This window comes from Schistocerca gregaria, chromosome 6, assembly GCF_023897955.1.
Source record: "Schistocerca gregaria isolate iqSchGreg1 chromosome 6, iqSchGreg1.2, whole genome shotgun sequence".
NCBI classification, from domain to species: Eukaryota; Metazoa; Arthropoda; class Insecta; order Orthoptera; family Acrididae; genus Schistocerca; species Schistocerca gregaria.
This window is the reverse complement of record NC_064925.1, coordinates 248,288,676-248,305,066: the sequence shown is the minus strand read 5'-3', so window position 1 is coordinate 248,305,066 and position 16,391 is coordinate 248,288,676. Positions and strand designations below refer to the sequence as shown.

The 16,391-nt window shown below is 38.6% G+C and overlaps 1 protein-coding gene across 4 annotated transcripts in view; it reads left to right on the top strand.

Annotated features, from left to right (window-relative positions):
* Positions 1-16,391, top strand: part of LOC126278568 (protein unc-80 homolog) — a 953,735-nt gene that overhangs the window by 545,370 nt on the left and 391,974 nt on the right. For all 4 annotated transcript variants that reach the window (XM_049978772.1, XM_049978771.1, XM_049978773.1 and 1 more), the window contains 2 exons: positions 1,485-1,573; positions 9,695-9,860. In XM_049978772.1, the coding sequence (XP_049834729.1) occupies positions 1,485-1,573; positions 9,695-9,860 (255 nt within the window). The remainder of the gene's footprint in view (positions 1-1,484; positions 1,574-9,694; positions 9,861-16,391) is intronic.

Below are 16,391 nucleotides of genomic sequence, written 5' to 3'. Positions count from 1 at the left end.
AACTGTGATTTTTGTAAGCCCATTTCTCACAGCTCATTAGATGTGTGAGATATTTCCTTTCAGTCACCTTTTACTCACGGAAACAAAAAATCGTGAGGCAAGAGGTTGGGCAAATATGGCAGATGTGGGATGGCAATGACTGAATGTTTTGCCAGATACTGTGTAACAATAAAGCATAATGGGGTCCTGCCTTCTCATGCTGTAAAACCAAGTCCTGAGAATGCCACAAATCAGGGCAGCAGTGTCAAATTGCTATTCACAAACGTTTCAAGACTTTGATGTAAAGAATTTGTTTCACTGTTTGACATGAAGGAACATACTCATGGTGAACTAATCCTTTGCTAGCAATGAATGTGATCAACATTGTGTTTGTTCTCAAAGGTTATTGTTTGGCTTTTTTAAGCCTGCTGATTCAGGACTCCACCATTGAGCTCTTTGATGCTTTGTGTGAGGCTCGTACTGGCTGCACCAATTTTCGTCCCCAGCAGTAATGTTTGACAGAATTGTGGGGACATGTATAGGTCTGTCCAGTAATTCAGCAGGAATTCTTCATCTTTCCACTTCCTGTTCATCTGCCAGTGTGTGAGGGATGAATTTTGCATTAAGTATCTGTTTCCCTAAATCTTTAAATAAAATCTTAATGATACACATCATGTTTCAAATTAAGTTCTTCTGATATTGTGTGCACGGTTACATGACCACCTTCTTGCAATAACTACTGTAGACAGGTGACCAGCTCTGGGATTGTCTTGAACTGAATCTCTGCCTTTACAAAACCTTTTGTGCTATGCAAGAACACAACTTATTCAAAATGCCTTACCTGCATATGCTTTTTTAATCGTTGTCCACATTTCATTAGGGGTATTGCAAAGCTTAACGTAGAACTTAATGTTCACTCTTTGCTAGCAGTTAATGTCAGTGTGTCATCATAACTAATGCACCAAGAACCCAAACAGTGTGTTACTAAGCACAGCTATGCCACAGAGTGAGTTTGTGTGGAAGCATGCAAAAGTCATTTCGAGCATGCACGCATACCAGGTAACATAAAAACAACATTTGTTCCGTTCTAGTATAGCAATATTGCAAACTCAGGCTTTAAAAAAAATAAAAAAAATAAAAAAAACTTGCTGTGAAACATTTCTGCTAAATTCATTGTTATTTACTTCTAGTTTCAGCCAACTGTCTCTTCCTGTACACATCATTACCCTCAATAAGTTATATTAACCTTACCCTGTGTGGTTGCCTTAACCTCACCAAGATGAAATTGACAAATCTCCTTTCAGCTGTCATGATTTATATTTACTCAGTAATAATATAATTCAAAACGACTGTTTGTTATTACACAATTTTTCATAATTCCTTCAAATCTAATTTATGTGGAAGTTATATGTGGGCCTATACGAACAGAAATTCTGCTACTCCCAATGTTTGTCAGTTGTACTGAAGAAAGATCTAGAGTTTGTGTGTTTACTGATATGTTACAGGATTGCAGGCAGAGAGAAAAATCAGCTTTGTGCTGCATGAACCTGACAATGAATCTGAGGGAAGCAGTAACACCACTGTCACTATACAGGTATAATGGATCACTATTAAATGCCAATAATTTGTTCATCTTGCAATGGCTTATGGAATTCTGAATGCAACAGCTGTATTTTCGTATAATTCTTTCTCAGGTTGACATTGTTTTTCTGTATATGAGTTTCATCCATACAGAATGAGATTTTCACTCTGCGGCGGAGTGTGTGCTGCTAAGAAACTTCCTGGCAGATTAAAACTGTGTGCCAGACTGAGACTCGAACTCGGGACCTTTGCCTTTCGCGGGCAAGTGCTCTACCAACTAAGCTACCCAAGCACGACTCACACCCCGTCCTCACAGCTTTACTTCTGCCAGTACCTAGTCCACTACCTTCCAAACTTTACAGAAGCTCTCCTGCGAACCTGCAAGGATCATTATGATCAAATAATAAAATAAAATCAGTATGGAATATTGTTAAAAAGAGAGGTAGGGAAGAAGCCATATAAGGTGATACTATTTCTGTTAAAGAGAATGGGAGCATTAATAATTGCTTTAAAAAAAAGAAGAGAAAATTGGTACAAGCAGTTCATAAGAGAGAGCAAAACAGTACACTGAAAAAGCATTCTGAGCACATTTAGTGAAATGATAGATAATCTCACATTCCCATCTGAAAGGAGAAGATTATCGTGGCTCTAAAAAGTAAAAGTTTGTATAGATTGGGTAGCATCTCCATTAATTACATTGTTTTTGCCAAAAATAAAAACATATCTTCTAACATTTTCCTGATTACTTGGTACTGTGTGGTACTGGGGTGCAAGACACACACGTCTCGTGGGTGTTTTACGTATTGTGTGCAGCCGATCTTCTTCTCAGGCCAGATGGGTGCATTGATCTTCACAATGTTTCTTCTCCAAAGATTCCGTGCTGGTTGGGGAAGTGATACTGATCTACTTCTTTACTTTTGAAATGATTTCGTATTCTCAGAATACTTTCATATCAACTTCGCTATATTTTCTTCTTCATAATAAAACAACTACACAAGTTTCACATGCGCTTTCAAGCCTCGCAATTCGACCCCATCTGGAAAACCTTAGTACTTAACATATATCAGTACAATCTCTTTTGATTCTTGCTCTTAACAAGTCAGACAACAGAGTACAAGAGTCTCCATACAATACACACACACACACAAAATTATCATCCTTTTTTATTTTTCAAATCCAAATATATTTCTGTACACTTAGACATACAATGTAGCATGGTCATAATGAACCACAATGTGTACCTCCTTCTCCAATGTATGCATACTAATGTAATACTTTCATAATAAACATTAATCCTCGTAGCCCTTACATATATAAGCATATCCACATGTGATGTGGAACCATCAGCGTAACTAACAATGTGTGCACACATGTGCAGGTCTACCCCCTACAAAATTTGATGGTTCTCTCATTATCTCAAACTGTACTTTTCCTATTTGAGTCTTTGTGTTTCTTTGTGTGTATGCATATGGGTAGTCATGCAGCCTGATTGTTCGGCCTACTTATGTAAAATAATTTGAAGGTTAAAGAAAACCATGGAAATTAAGAAGGACTTCAGCAATAGAAGTGTATGCATATGGAAAGAGGGAAAGATAGATTGGTGCTCAATAGAGAAGTAAGAAAGGATGGTTGCTAAGGTCGAAGAAGTGAAAGAAGATAGCCCCGAAGACAGGAAACCCTTCCCACCCCCTTTCCCAGGAACCCTACTTGAGTGAGAACCTGGAGGAGGTATCTGCAGAACGGACATTCTCATCTTCACCTTTGAAGTCCCCAAAGAAAGAATCTTAGCAACCCCTGTGGAATGGCAGATGTTGAAGAATCAGTCACACTTGTCTACAGGGGTTGTCTGAAACGTGTGGTGTGTGTGTAGTGTTAGTGATTTTTGTACCTACACTTCTCACCCCTTTCAAAATTGATATAAACTCTCCCATCTATATCACATCTCATGAAAGGTGTAAATGTTCTATAAAAATAGAAAGTTATACACTAGATAGTTATTTCATTAGTCACCTCATATAATATTATATTATTCTTCAATATAATATTCTGTTCTGTTCATTCCGTCTTAAAGTCAGTCTGTTTACATAGCATCATCATATTATACCTTCTACCAGAATATTATTCTGTTCATTCCATTTTACGTTTAGAGATCACTGTTCATTCATGATTCTCTTAAATAAGTCTCAATCGTGTAGTCATATTCAGTCACTTGAATACTAACATGATAGGATAGTTTAAGAGGTTATGAATAGATTACAGAATAGTTTAAGATTTGAAGGGAATTTGGTGTAGGAAAACTAATCTGGAAGTAACACCGAAAACACCTCAGGAACCTATGGTCGTCATCCACCCGTTAACACAGGATGTTAACGTCCATGGAGAACAGATGTGACTCCACCCGGATGCCATGGAGCTGATCTCACTTGAGCAAGTGCATATCAGTACTTCTCATTAAATTTTGTGTGAAAGTCTACTCACAGCAAAACAATTAACATTTTACTAATAAAGACAACAGTAAGTAAAGTTATTCTATTTTCTACTCTATCCTGGACAAGTTTGAATTCTTTCCATAACTCATCGACATTTTTCTTAGTGTCATTGAGCTCATAAGAGAGAATTGTGGACAAGTTGTCAGAGGTTACCCTCACAGCAATTTTTCTGTCGTCATTTTCTCTTCCTGTTCCTCCAGACCACTTATATTTAGGGTGTCTGAAGTTGCCAGTTTTTCCTTAAAATTTCTCTCTACATCACTAACTTGAGTGTTGACATCTGCAATTTGCGAATGGACAATAGGGATCAGCTTATCCTGTCTTTCTACACTAACTTTTAAGGTATGTTGCCTTTGTTTCACTGCATCAAACGTAACGTTACATACATTCTGAAATGACCCAAATTTTTCATTAAACGCCGATTCTACATTGTTACACTTATCTTCAATGTCAAATTCTAATTTCTCAGTTAAATCTTGAAATTGCACATCCTGTCTCTGGTTACATTCAGTACATAGTTGATTAACATGAGTATTTTAAGGACTGCTTAGTTCACTCTGTAAATATAACTTCAGTGTCTCGACTTTATTATTCAGAGTGTCAAATTCAGTCTTTAGCAAATTTATATTTGTTGCTTGACTGTTTAAGATTTAACTTTGGGTACTTAAAACATCACTCTGAGCATCTAATTTGATGTTCAATTGTGTATTTACTGAATCTAACTTAAGACTTTGAGCACTTAAAGTTTCATTCTTAAAGAAACACTAAGTTCCTGTCCTAACGAAACATTTTGAGCATTTAGTTTTTGTCTTAAAGAAGCTGAATCTGCTTTCTATTCATCTAATCTAGTATTTAATTGTATACTCCGAGCTTTGATTAAATTTATTACTTCAGCCAAGTCTGGCATTTCCTTATTCACCATCATGGCCATGGCTGGTTCTTGAGTTTCTCCAACTTCATGATTATTATCCATTTCTCTATTATTTTTTGACCTACATAATCATCTAACCTAAAATACAATATTGTACACAATAAATACACCAACAATTTATCGTCCCGCAGTTCTTTCAACTTTACCAAACATTTATTGGTTTTCGCTCACCCATCGTAGAGGTCTAGGCTGCACTGGGGAGCAGGTGTAGAATCGGCACTGGTGAACAGCATGGGTGCAGCATCGTTGTCAGCGAGAAGAAGTGAAATCAACAATGGTGAACAGCAGTTGCAGTCAGCTACGGTGGCTGGTTATCGCTTTGGCGTTGTTGGCAGGATACTTCGTCGGTGTCAGCTGGATGGACACATGTTGGAGGACTGCTTACTTCCACACACCAAATCTTCTTAGTCAAACTATTCTCTGCATCTGCCTTTGTTCAGTGCTTATTAACTTTTTCACCCATTTTTCCTTTTAGGCAGAATCCAATTCTGCATAACAGTTTCTTTGTCTTGTTACTCTCGGTTGCTATGGCAACTCAATATTTTCTTATCTCGATTTCTGTTGTAAAATTCCCACTTCCTTTGGGTCCTGTCACTTGGGTCGCCACGTTCGTTCTAACATTTCTCTGATGGCCAGAGACTGTGTGGTACTGCGGTGCAAGACTCACACGTCTATCGCGGGTGATTTTTGTATTGTGTGCAGCTGGTCTTCTTCTCAGAACAGATGGCTGCATCAATCTTCACAATGCTTCTTCTCTGAAGATTTCGTGCTGGCTTGGGAAATGATAATGAACTGCTTCTCTACTTTTGAAATGATTTCTTACTCTCAGTATACTTCCATATCAACTTCGGTATTTTTTTTTTTTTTTTTCACAATTAAACAACTACACAGGTTTCACATGTGCTTTCAAGTCGCACAATTCAACCCCATCTGGAAAACCTTAGTACTTAACATATATCATTACAGTCTCATTTGGTTTTAATAACCCTTGTCAAAACAGTTCTTGCTCCTAGCAAGTCAAACAACAAGAGTATAAGAGTCTCTAGATAAAACATATTTCGTTTGTTCCCAACAGTCACTACTATTTCACTCCCAAAGAGAAGCCCTTGATTACTCCTTGTACTGGACATACGGCTTCCAAGGAGTGCGCGGCCACCACTTGTCAGTAGCGATAGACTGCCACAACTTTAGTCTTCTCATACCACACACCCTTCCTGCACACTCATAAACCGTGGCACAGTAGACACATTCCCACTCTCACACACTCATCCTTAAAACATCATGTATTCAAAACAGTGAAACATGAGTGTCTCTAGAATTTACGCCAAAATTCTCAAGCCACTACAATCCAGTCATAACAGAAGCATGTCCAGTACTAATCCAGTCTGTGGTACTAACAATATTCCAAAGATTTTACAGATTTTCTTGACAAATTAATGTCCACCAACTTATATCATTATTTTATAAATGAATCCAGAAGGAAACATAATAAATAGTGTCAGAGTGTACAATTAATAATAGGAATTTTAAGTGTGTCAAATATTCATAATTTTATTTTAAATGTTTCTAAAAGAAAAGTATGTTAACTGTACATTCAAAGCTAGCATTTATCAATTGTAGCAATGAAAATAAAGTAATTTCTTTTTATACATTTTAACCTGAAATACACTCCTGGAAATGGAAAAAAGAACACATTGACACCGGTGTGTCAGACCCACCATACTTGCTCCGGACACTGCGAGAGGGCTGTACAAGCAATGATCACACGCACGGCACAGCGGACACACCAGGAACCGTGGTGTTGGCCGTCGAATGGCGCTAGCTGCGCAGCATTTGTGCACCGCCGCCGTCAGTGTCAGCCAGTTTGCCATGGCATACGAAGCTCCATTGCAGTCTTTAACACTGGTAGCATGCCGCGACAGCGTGGACGTGAACCGTATGTGCAGTTGACGGACTTTGAGCGAAGGCGTATAGTGGGCATGCGGGAGGCCGGGTGGACGTACCTCCGAATTGCTCAACACGTGGGGCGTGAGGTCTCCACAGTACATCGATGTTGTCGCCAGTGGTCGGCGGAAGGTGCACGTGCCCGTCGACCTGGGACCGGACCGCAGCGACGCACGGATGCACGCCAAGACCGTAGGATCCTATGCAGTGCCGTAGGGGACCGCACCGCCACTTCCCAGCAAATTAGGGACACTGTTGCTCCTGGGGTATCAGCGAGGACCATTCGCAACCGTCTCCATGAAGCTGGGCTACGGTCCCGCACACCGTTAGGCCGTCTTCCGCTCACGCCCCAACATCGTGCAGTCCGCCTCCAGTGGTGTCACGACAGGCGTGAATGGAGGGACGAATGGAGACGTGTCGTCTTCAGCGATGAGAGTCGCTTCTGCCTTGGTGCCAATGATGGTCGTATGCGTGTTTGGCGCCGTGCAGGTGAGCGCCACAATCAGGACTGCATACGACCGAGGCACACAGGGCCAACACCCGGCATCATGGTGTGGGGAGCGATCTCCTACACTGGCTGTACACCTCTGGTGATCCTCGAGGGGACACTGAATAGTGCACGGTACATCCAAACCGTCATCGAACCCATCGTTCTACCATTCCTAGACCGGCAAGGGAACTTGCTGTTCCAACAGGACAATGCACGTCCACATGTATCCCGTGCCACCCAACGTGCTCTAGAAGGTGTAAGTCAACTACCCTGGCCAGCAAGATCTCCGGATCTGTCCCCCATTGAGCATGTTTGGGACTGGATGAAGCGTCGTCTCACGCGGTCTGCACGTCCAGCACGAACGCTGGTCCAACTGAGGCGCCAGGTGGAAATGGCATGGCAAGCCGTTCCACAGGACTACATCCAGCATCTCTACGATCGTCTCCATGGGAGAATAGCAGCCTGCATTGCTGCGAAAGGTGGATATACACTGTACTAGTGGCGACATTGTGCATGCTCTGTTGCCTGTGTCTATGTGCCTGTGGTTCTGTCAGTGTGATCATGTGATGTATCTGACCCCAGGAATGTGTCTATAAAGTTTCCCCTTCCTGGGACAATGAATTCACGGTGTTCTTATTTCAATTTCCAGGAGTGTATAATACATTGTGTATAAAATCATATACAATTCCTTTAGAAAAACAGTTGAAATAATATTAACCTGTTTAAAAATTCGAAATTATCTTTGGTATCACCTACTTCTGTTGAAGAAAGGTAATGGTAGATGATGGTGTCCTTTTACACCCTATAATTTGTAATGTTCTCAATCACTTATTTAATGCATAATTGACTCAGTGTGTTTTCCCAGAAAGATTAAAATATTACATTGTTAGACCTCCCTATAAAACAGTCGATTGCAATGAGAGCCTTTGTGAAGTTTGGAAGGTAGGAGACGAGGTACTAACGAAAGTAAAGCTGTGAGGACAGGGGATGAGTTGTGCTTGGGTAGCTCACATGGTAGAGCACTTGCCTGCAAAAGGCAAAGGTTCCTAGTTTGAGTATTGGTCCGGCACACAGTTTTAATCTGCCACGAAGTTTCAGTCACAGGTTTTTTTGTCTCATAGGATAGTGTCATAAAGGTACTGAAAATCTAATTTGGCAAACACTTGATTATAGACTTTAGTTATCTTGGGAAAACCTAGTTACAGTGTTTCAAGAGAGACAATATTAAGTGAATTATGTAGGAATGTACTACAGACCACCAGACCACTGCATAATGCTCACACAGGAGCCACAAAGACAAGATTAGACTAAGAAGAGTGTACAGCAGTATTTAAGCAGTCCATACTCCATACATATACAGAATGGAAAGAAAGTGATACTAAGGGGAGCATCCGCTGTCATGCGATTCACAGTAGTGTACAGGATATGTATGTAAGTATAGATGTAGATAACTCACAATGAAAATAGTTACTTTTGGTACTTAATTCAGATTAGATACAGTATATAAGACACCAAGTTGTGAACAATTGATGGGTATCTGCAAAATAAAATTTTTATAGAAATGAATAAAGTTAAAACAAATTCTCTAAAATTATTAGCAGAAGCTTTAAAAAGTCATGGAATTTCAATTAGGATAAGGGACAAGCAGGCTTTTGAAGACTTGTAGTACAATGGAACATTTTGTTTTTAATTATATTAATGTAAAAGAATATTCTTAACAGAGCAGTGGATCATAAGTTAAAAAATAATTCTAATTAGTGTTCATCTTGAGTTCCTCTCAAGCTCTTGCCTTCTCAACAGCTTCAGCTTAAAAATGGTCTCTTCCATAAGTTCAGCAAATCATTTGTATTGTGACATCACTAAACAGAACACTGTACAGTCTGCATTTCTTCATTGGCTATTTTTCAATCCTTTCACTAGGTTTGATGGCAGCAACCATATCTTGGCACCTGTTGTCCAATTTCGGCACATGCTAACAACTGTATGCATATGGCTACATCGTACCTTGGAGGAGACAGTTTAACTTCTATTAAAAACCTAAATCTTAAAAAATATTCAAAGATCATGGGATGGGAACTGAATTAATATCTACTCATTTGCACATAATATTAACACTAATTGTTTGTTCTGCTACCTTGATACAGGTGCCTTATTTGTTAAAATTAAATTAACAAATATATAAATAAAATGTAAAACCATAGTCTTATTTTTCCTGTGGTGGGAAGATTATATCTTTCTTTGTTTTGTTTTACTTTGAATTGAGGTTTTTATTGAAAACAGGGAGAAGAAAGCCAGAGTGATGATAAGAAGCCAAGAAGACCTCCACCACAAGGTCGACCATTTCTTTTGAGGAGGGGAACTGCTGCAGGAACCACTGGATCTTTCAAGCGCCGTAGTTTAAAGCTGAGGCGCACTGGCAAAGAACCAAAAGAAATTGACTGTGACTGTAAGTTTGTAGCTTCTTCCTGCTTAGTATAGGTGATTTATATATACCCCAGAAAAAAAGAAAAAAAACATGCTTACCACAATAATCCATAAAAATAAAGAGAACACTATTTCATAATTTAGTAAATGTAGTAGAATTACCTTTAGCTGCTTTATTTTCAGTTCTGGTATACACACTGGGAGGTACTGCAGGTCATGTCCCAAATATTTCATAAAGATAAATGACCCCTCCTCAACTTGTTTTGAGGAAATTTTGCTGTCAGTTCTGTGTGAGTGTGGCTTTGATGAACCTTATATTCTCAAGAATGAATCCTTTAATAGCACAGTTTTTAGTCATGATTCAGGAGCTACCATTGTGTTTGAGTTGGAACTCAAACTGGAAAACTGAACTCCCTGAATTGCAAAGTAGATTCAAACCTCTGTAAGAAATTACCTGTGCACAAATGATGGGTTGTATTGCAATTGAGTCTTCAGCAACTTCTGTTTCACCCTTCGCACCTCATTTGTATTGGGTGTGTTGGGTCTTCAGGGCTTTGTCTGAGATGAAGATCTGTTATAATTGTGTGAGCATTAGCTGAAATAAACGGCATAGTGAAAAGCATTGTGCTCACTGATGTATTCAACCAATAACATTGCAAATTTGAGCAGTAGTGTTGTGACAAGCAGCTCAAAAACCATAAATATTTTTGAAACAGGCATGCTCAATAGAAAAAAAAATTGTAAACATCAGGGACCATGAAGGACTCACTGCATAAACATACCCATTATGAATTGATTTTGTTGATGTAAATATTCCAGAAATAATGTCCTAAATGAAGAAGGAGAACACATTCACTACAATGATCTTGCCCTTCTTCTTTGCTATAAATACATTCCAAGATATTTGTGGCTTATCTCTAGTCAATGAATTTATCTTGATAAATACATTGTCAGAACAACTAGCCTGCCTGTCTCTTTTGCTAAGATGAGTGTTATCATTCTCCACTCTCTCATCTGTATTGAATGGAACTTTTCATGTCCTCTGAGTACCTGAGAACCGTGCTGTCAATCCTGCTCTTATATTCAGGGGCCAAAATTGTTCATACTTCTCAGATCACTGTTATGAGGGAGGAGAAACGATTCTGGCATGCATTAGGGTACTTAACCATGGGGCAATGGAGGGAAATGAAGTGACTGATAAGGTAGCAATGATCCTATTGCATACTGTTGCTTCATTGTGGAATCTAAAAGTTACATAAATGAAATGGTGCAAACTCCAGGTAGAAATATGAACAATGTGGGAAAAGACAGATTGCTACTTACTGTAAAGAAGACATGCCAATTTGCAGACAGGCACAATTAAAAGACAATTAATTAACATGTTCTCTTTATGGGAAGTAGCAATCTGTCTTTTCCTGCATTGTTGAAAAAGTTAGTTATAAATACAATAACACAGACAGTTCTGAGTGTCAATAAGTGACAACATGTGAGTTCTATAATAAAACTTCAGATTATGTCCATCCAACTGCAATGAAGGATGTATTATTCTTGTAGATCTGCTTATTGCTCACACTCATTGCTTGATGATCCATTGTGAGGACCTGTTTATTTGTCATTCTCATAATATTTTGATTTTAGCAAAAAATATTTAAAACAGCTGTCAAGATTTTGAACATGGCTGTGCAACAGAAACTATGCATGCAAGGTCTGCAATGCATTTGAAATGACAGCCAACCAGTTGCAAAATACAGATTTATTAAATCTTGACCATGGTTCAGATGGTTTTAAAACCATCTTCTTCACAAGACGTAGGGCAAAGACTCACATTATCTATAGTCATAGTGAAAGTCACTCTGTCTGTCTAGTCATCCATATCATCACCATGTGAATATATTATATAATTTATTGACATTTTGAGTAAGTGGCTGACATATATTAGACAGAATTAATGACTCCCACTTTGACTGTAGATAATGTCGTTTTATGTCCAATTTCTTGTGTTGAAGATAACTTTAAAACCATCAAAACCGTGGTCAATATTTAATAAACCTATATTTTGCAACGGTTTGGCTGTTATTTTGAATGCATTGAAGCTAAAATAGTTGTATGTTATAAGCTAGCAAACGGTAGAACAGTTTAAAAGGGAAAGAGCCTGCCATTTTAAATAATAATAGTAAGATAAATGCAGTGAGTATTTTAAGATTTTGTGTTTAGCAGAAATATGCCATAAAATACACAGCCTGACAAAAAAATGAAGCACCCAGAAGATATGGTTAGACATCAGTTTAACTTTGAACATATAGGCATTGGTGGGTATGTATGTGATTAGGGTTACAAAGCTCTGTGATAGGTATAATGGCCACCATAGTGCATAACTGTTTTTTATGTGTAGTGTTGCCACCAGGCTTCATAGAGTATACAATGGGCGTGAACAGCATCAGACGCAGAAGGAACACTGTGCCACCTACTCATGTGAGACAGCATTGTCAGCACTGGACAGAGTTTGAATAAGACCTAATTGTGGGTCTCCGTTTGGCTTGCAATATCTAGATTTGTGGATTATTTAGGTATGAGAGTTTCCCGATGTTGAACTATAGGGGAATTTGACAGCAGGTGTACTCATCATCAAGGTTCTGCACTAAATATGTTGTAGCCCCTTTGCATCTGCGTCTCCCATGTGAGAACAACTAATGCACTGCCTACAATGTTGTGTGTCATCCCACACCATAGATTGAGACTAGCAACAGCCAGATGAGGGAACTACTGTTCCATGCATAGTCTGCTGTCAACAGCACAATATGCGCAGCTGCAGTTGATATGGTGCTGTGACTGAAAAGCATTGACTGCTGATAAATGGCATTACATTGTGTTCAGTGGTGAACTGTGGTTCTGTGCTAAGCAGGATGACTGTCATTGGTGACCTGTGGGATTTTCCTATTCTTTCAGTTTTTTGGAGATGCAAAGAAATGTTACTCCAGAATCCATGTGGGACATTACCAGGTATGATTCAGGTTCTGGCTGGTAGTGATTGGGAGAACTCTGATGGCATAACAATACATCATGGACTTCTTCTGAGCTAATATGTCAACAATTTTTCAGCAGGACAATGCTCATCCACATAAAGCGCAAGTGTGTATGGACTGTCTGCATGATGTTGAGATACTTCCATGGCTGGCAAGGCCGGCAAGATCCCAGTATCTGCCCACAAGGGAATATTTGTGAAACTGGCTCAGACCTCAACTTTGTCCCATTGTCAGTATCTGGGACATCAAGGACTACAGTCAAGATCCTTTTTTATGTTTCCAAGCAGTCCATATTTGAAAAAATACAAAATGAGGAACATGCAGAATTGAGGAAAATGTTAAAACCCCAAAATACGAGCTAAAACATATGTAATTGGCATAAATGATTAAAAATCGTAATCCTCTTCAATATATTGTATAAAATCTGTATAAGTGAAGAGAATCAAATGTACTATACAATGTTTTTACAGTACTTTGCAGTATTGAATTTCATCAGTTCTTAAAAAATCACAGGTATATAACATGAAGTATAAACTGGTTAAAAAAATTGAAATTTTTGTATGGGTTCAAGGTAATTGAGCTATTTTCCAACATGTTATGACCACGAATTATACATGAAAATACATGTTTTTGAGAGATCTTTCCTTTGTGCATACCCAGCAAAAAGGAAATGTTGATGAACATGATGAATTAAACTGAAGACTGTGAAATACGGTGAAAGGCATCAGAATGTAACATGTTGGGGTGTGTATTTTCCATCTATAGCCATTGACAGTACAGCATACTTTGGTGATGCAAAGGCAGTGGCTTCTAGTGTATTCCTTGCAGACTTTTCCTTTTTCATTGCACTCTATGGTTGAAGTGGAGCATTCTGCAGTATTGCCAACGTACAACATTTGGACTTTGAACTTGTCGCTTGCTGAAGCATAAACAAGGCAGGTTTCATGAAAGCATGTATATACACACAAGTTTTTCTCCTCATGTCGTACTTATTTATACCAATGAAAGTGAAATAAAGTTAAGCCTGTTGTGATTTTAGTGTTTCTCTGCCCCAGCAATCTGTTACATTTATTATAACACTCTGTCTGCCATTACTATGCATAAAACACTATTGAGGACTGATACAAAGATGAGAAACTGTCCCTGTAGTGCTGCACATAGCAAATGGAGTGGCCTAAATTGGCTACAGTCAGTAGAGGCACAATACTGTCAACAGGCTCTGAGCAGAACTACTGTATTAATTAATGCACAGTAGTGAAGTTCATATGAGGTTTAACTATATATATTAAATCTAAGTGGAAGCCATGGTCAGTCTGTTTGCTATACACCAATCACATCAGCTATTTTTGTAAAATCTGCCAAGTAAGCTTGCTGTTTATCACTCTATATGCTAGAAGCCACTGCATTAGTGTGATGACACCATGCTATATAGCTATTGGCTGCAGATGGAAAACAAATATATAAGTTGTTGTAATTCAGCAGTTTTCACCTCAAAAATTTATAGCCTTCATTGTGAAATAAAATGACACTTATCATTTTATTTCACAATGAAGGCTATAAATTTTTGAGGTGAATATAAAATGAAAGAACCCTCAAAACTCATTGTTTTAAGGTATAATTTGTGGCAATAGTGTGTTGGGAAATGTCATAAATACCTTGTATAACATTAGGAAAAGGCATACTCTTTTCAGTTACATACTCAACAGCATTACAAATGGACAAACCCAATTTTTTCATAACAGGTCTATAATATGATGTAAACTTTTGAAATTTCTTTCTTGTTTGTTTATGGCTTGGAGATTTGGTTATGTCAGTTGACATTTTGAGTGTTAGTAAAATTGCTGCCTAGGAGCAGGAGAATGAAATTCTCACACCAGCTTTGATTTATAGCTTCTGAGATTCTTAATACATTATAATCCAGTACTTTAGGAATTTTGAATGTTTCATAGGCTAAGGCCTGTAAATTTACTACATGTGCTTGTGTGGTATGGTGGCTGCACTGGCAGTTGGTGACGTAACTAGTCACCAGCCAGTAAGACCTCACTAGCTGGAAATGACCGACATTTCCATGATTATGACTGAGCATATTCTTCGACACTCAGTGTTTGAATTTAAAAACATTGAGAATCGCTGTTTTTGCAGAATTCAGTACATCGAAAATACATTTAAAAAGATGAGTCTGAGTTACAAGTGGCACAAGAAAAGATAATGGGTTGGTCTGGAACAATTTGCACTGTTTCCCCATTGCAACCTAACAATAATTGTATCATAATTGCGTGATAAAGCTAAATGTTCCAAGTTGGGTTGGCAATGCCAATCATGGATTATGCCAACATCTCCACAATGACCTAAAATATTCTCCTAACTCTGCCACCACCTGCATTGTGAACAGTCTGTTGTTTGTGCCACTTATAACTCGTTCAGTCACATCAGACATCAATAGGAATAAAAACAGCAAAGTCAAGCAAGACTTGGTAAGAATGTAGAATTGAGGTAAACCTTACTAGGAAAAAACCTAAGATTGGGGAATTTTTAGTACTGATCTTATGGGTTTTTCACAAAGGCTATAAATTTATGGTGTAGAATAATGAAGAACATAAAATCGAGGAACACAAAATCAAAGTTCTACTGTAGTTGCAACACTTTCCTGCCACTGGGGAGGATAAAATGCCTTTGTGACAACCTTCTCAACCAGATCAGTGCATGCACCCATACCAGAGGGGGTGCATTACCTTGGTAATAAATGGACTATACTGCCAAGTCATTTGTGGATTTGACTCATTTTTATAATCAGTGAAATGACATCACATATGCTCTCAACATGTGAAGTTTAATTTTGTTTGCTCGTGTTCTTCTGGGTGGTTCACATTTTTTTGTCAGACAGTTTAGTCGGGAGGAAACTGTTATGTAATACAGAGTGGTTTGTTCTTCCTGCAGGTTCAATAAACAACCAAATTTTTATACTTTCTTTTCATGTGATTATTTTGTATTTTAAGATATTTGGCCAGTGTTAACAAAATATGTTTGCACACACACACTTTCTCCTCATATAGTGTGAATCCATTTTTGCCTAAATTGAAAGTGACCTATGACAAGTGTATAATACACATTTGCCTGACAGTTAGTCTGTGGATAGTTCAGAAGATTTCTATTGAAACAGACACCGAATTATATGCTTAGGTTTACAAGTCCACAACCATTCTGTAAGTTGTTGTATTAGGTGATGCAGAGTCAGTGGCTCGGATGCCAGAAGAGAATGTTTTTATAGCATTCCAGTGGAAGTAGGTAGAAGGTAGGAGGGCAAGGTGTCAGTGGGGTCAGGAGTTTGATGGAGTGAGGTGAAAGGTTTTGTAGGGGGTCTAAGGTTCTGAGGATTCCTTGAAGGTCCACCTGGACATCAGGAATGAGATTACCTTGGCAAACTTTGTATGTAGAGTTGTCTGAAAGCTTACGCAGTCCCTTAGCCACATACTCCCGACGATCATGGACCATGGTCGTTGAACGCTTGTTGGCCGGAAGAATGATGATGG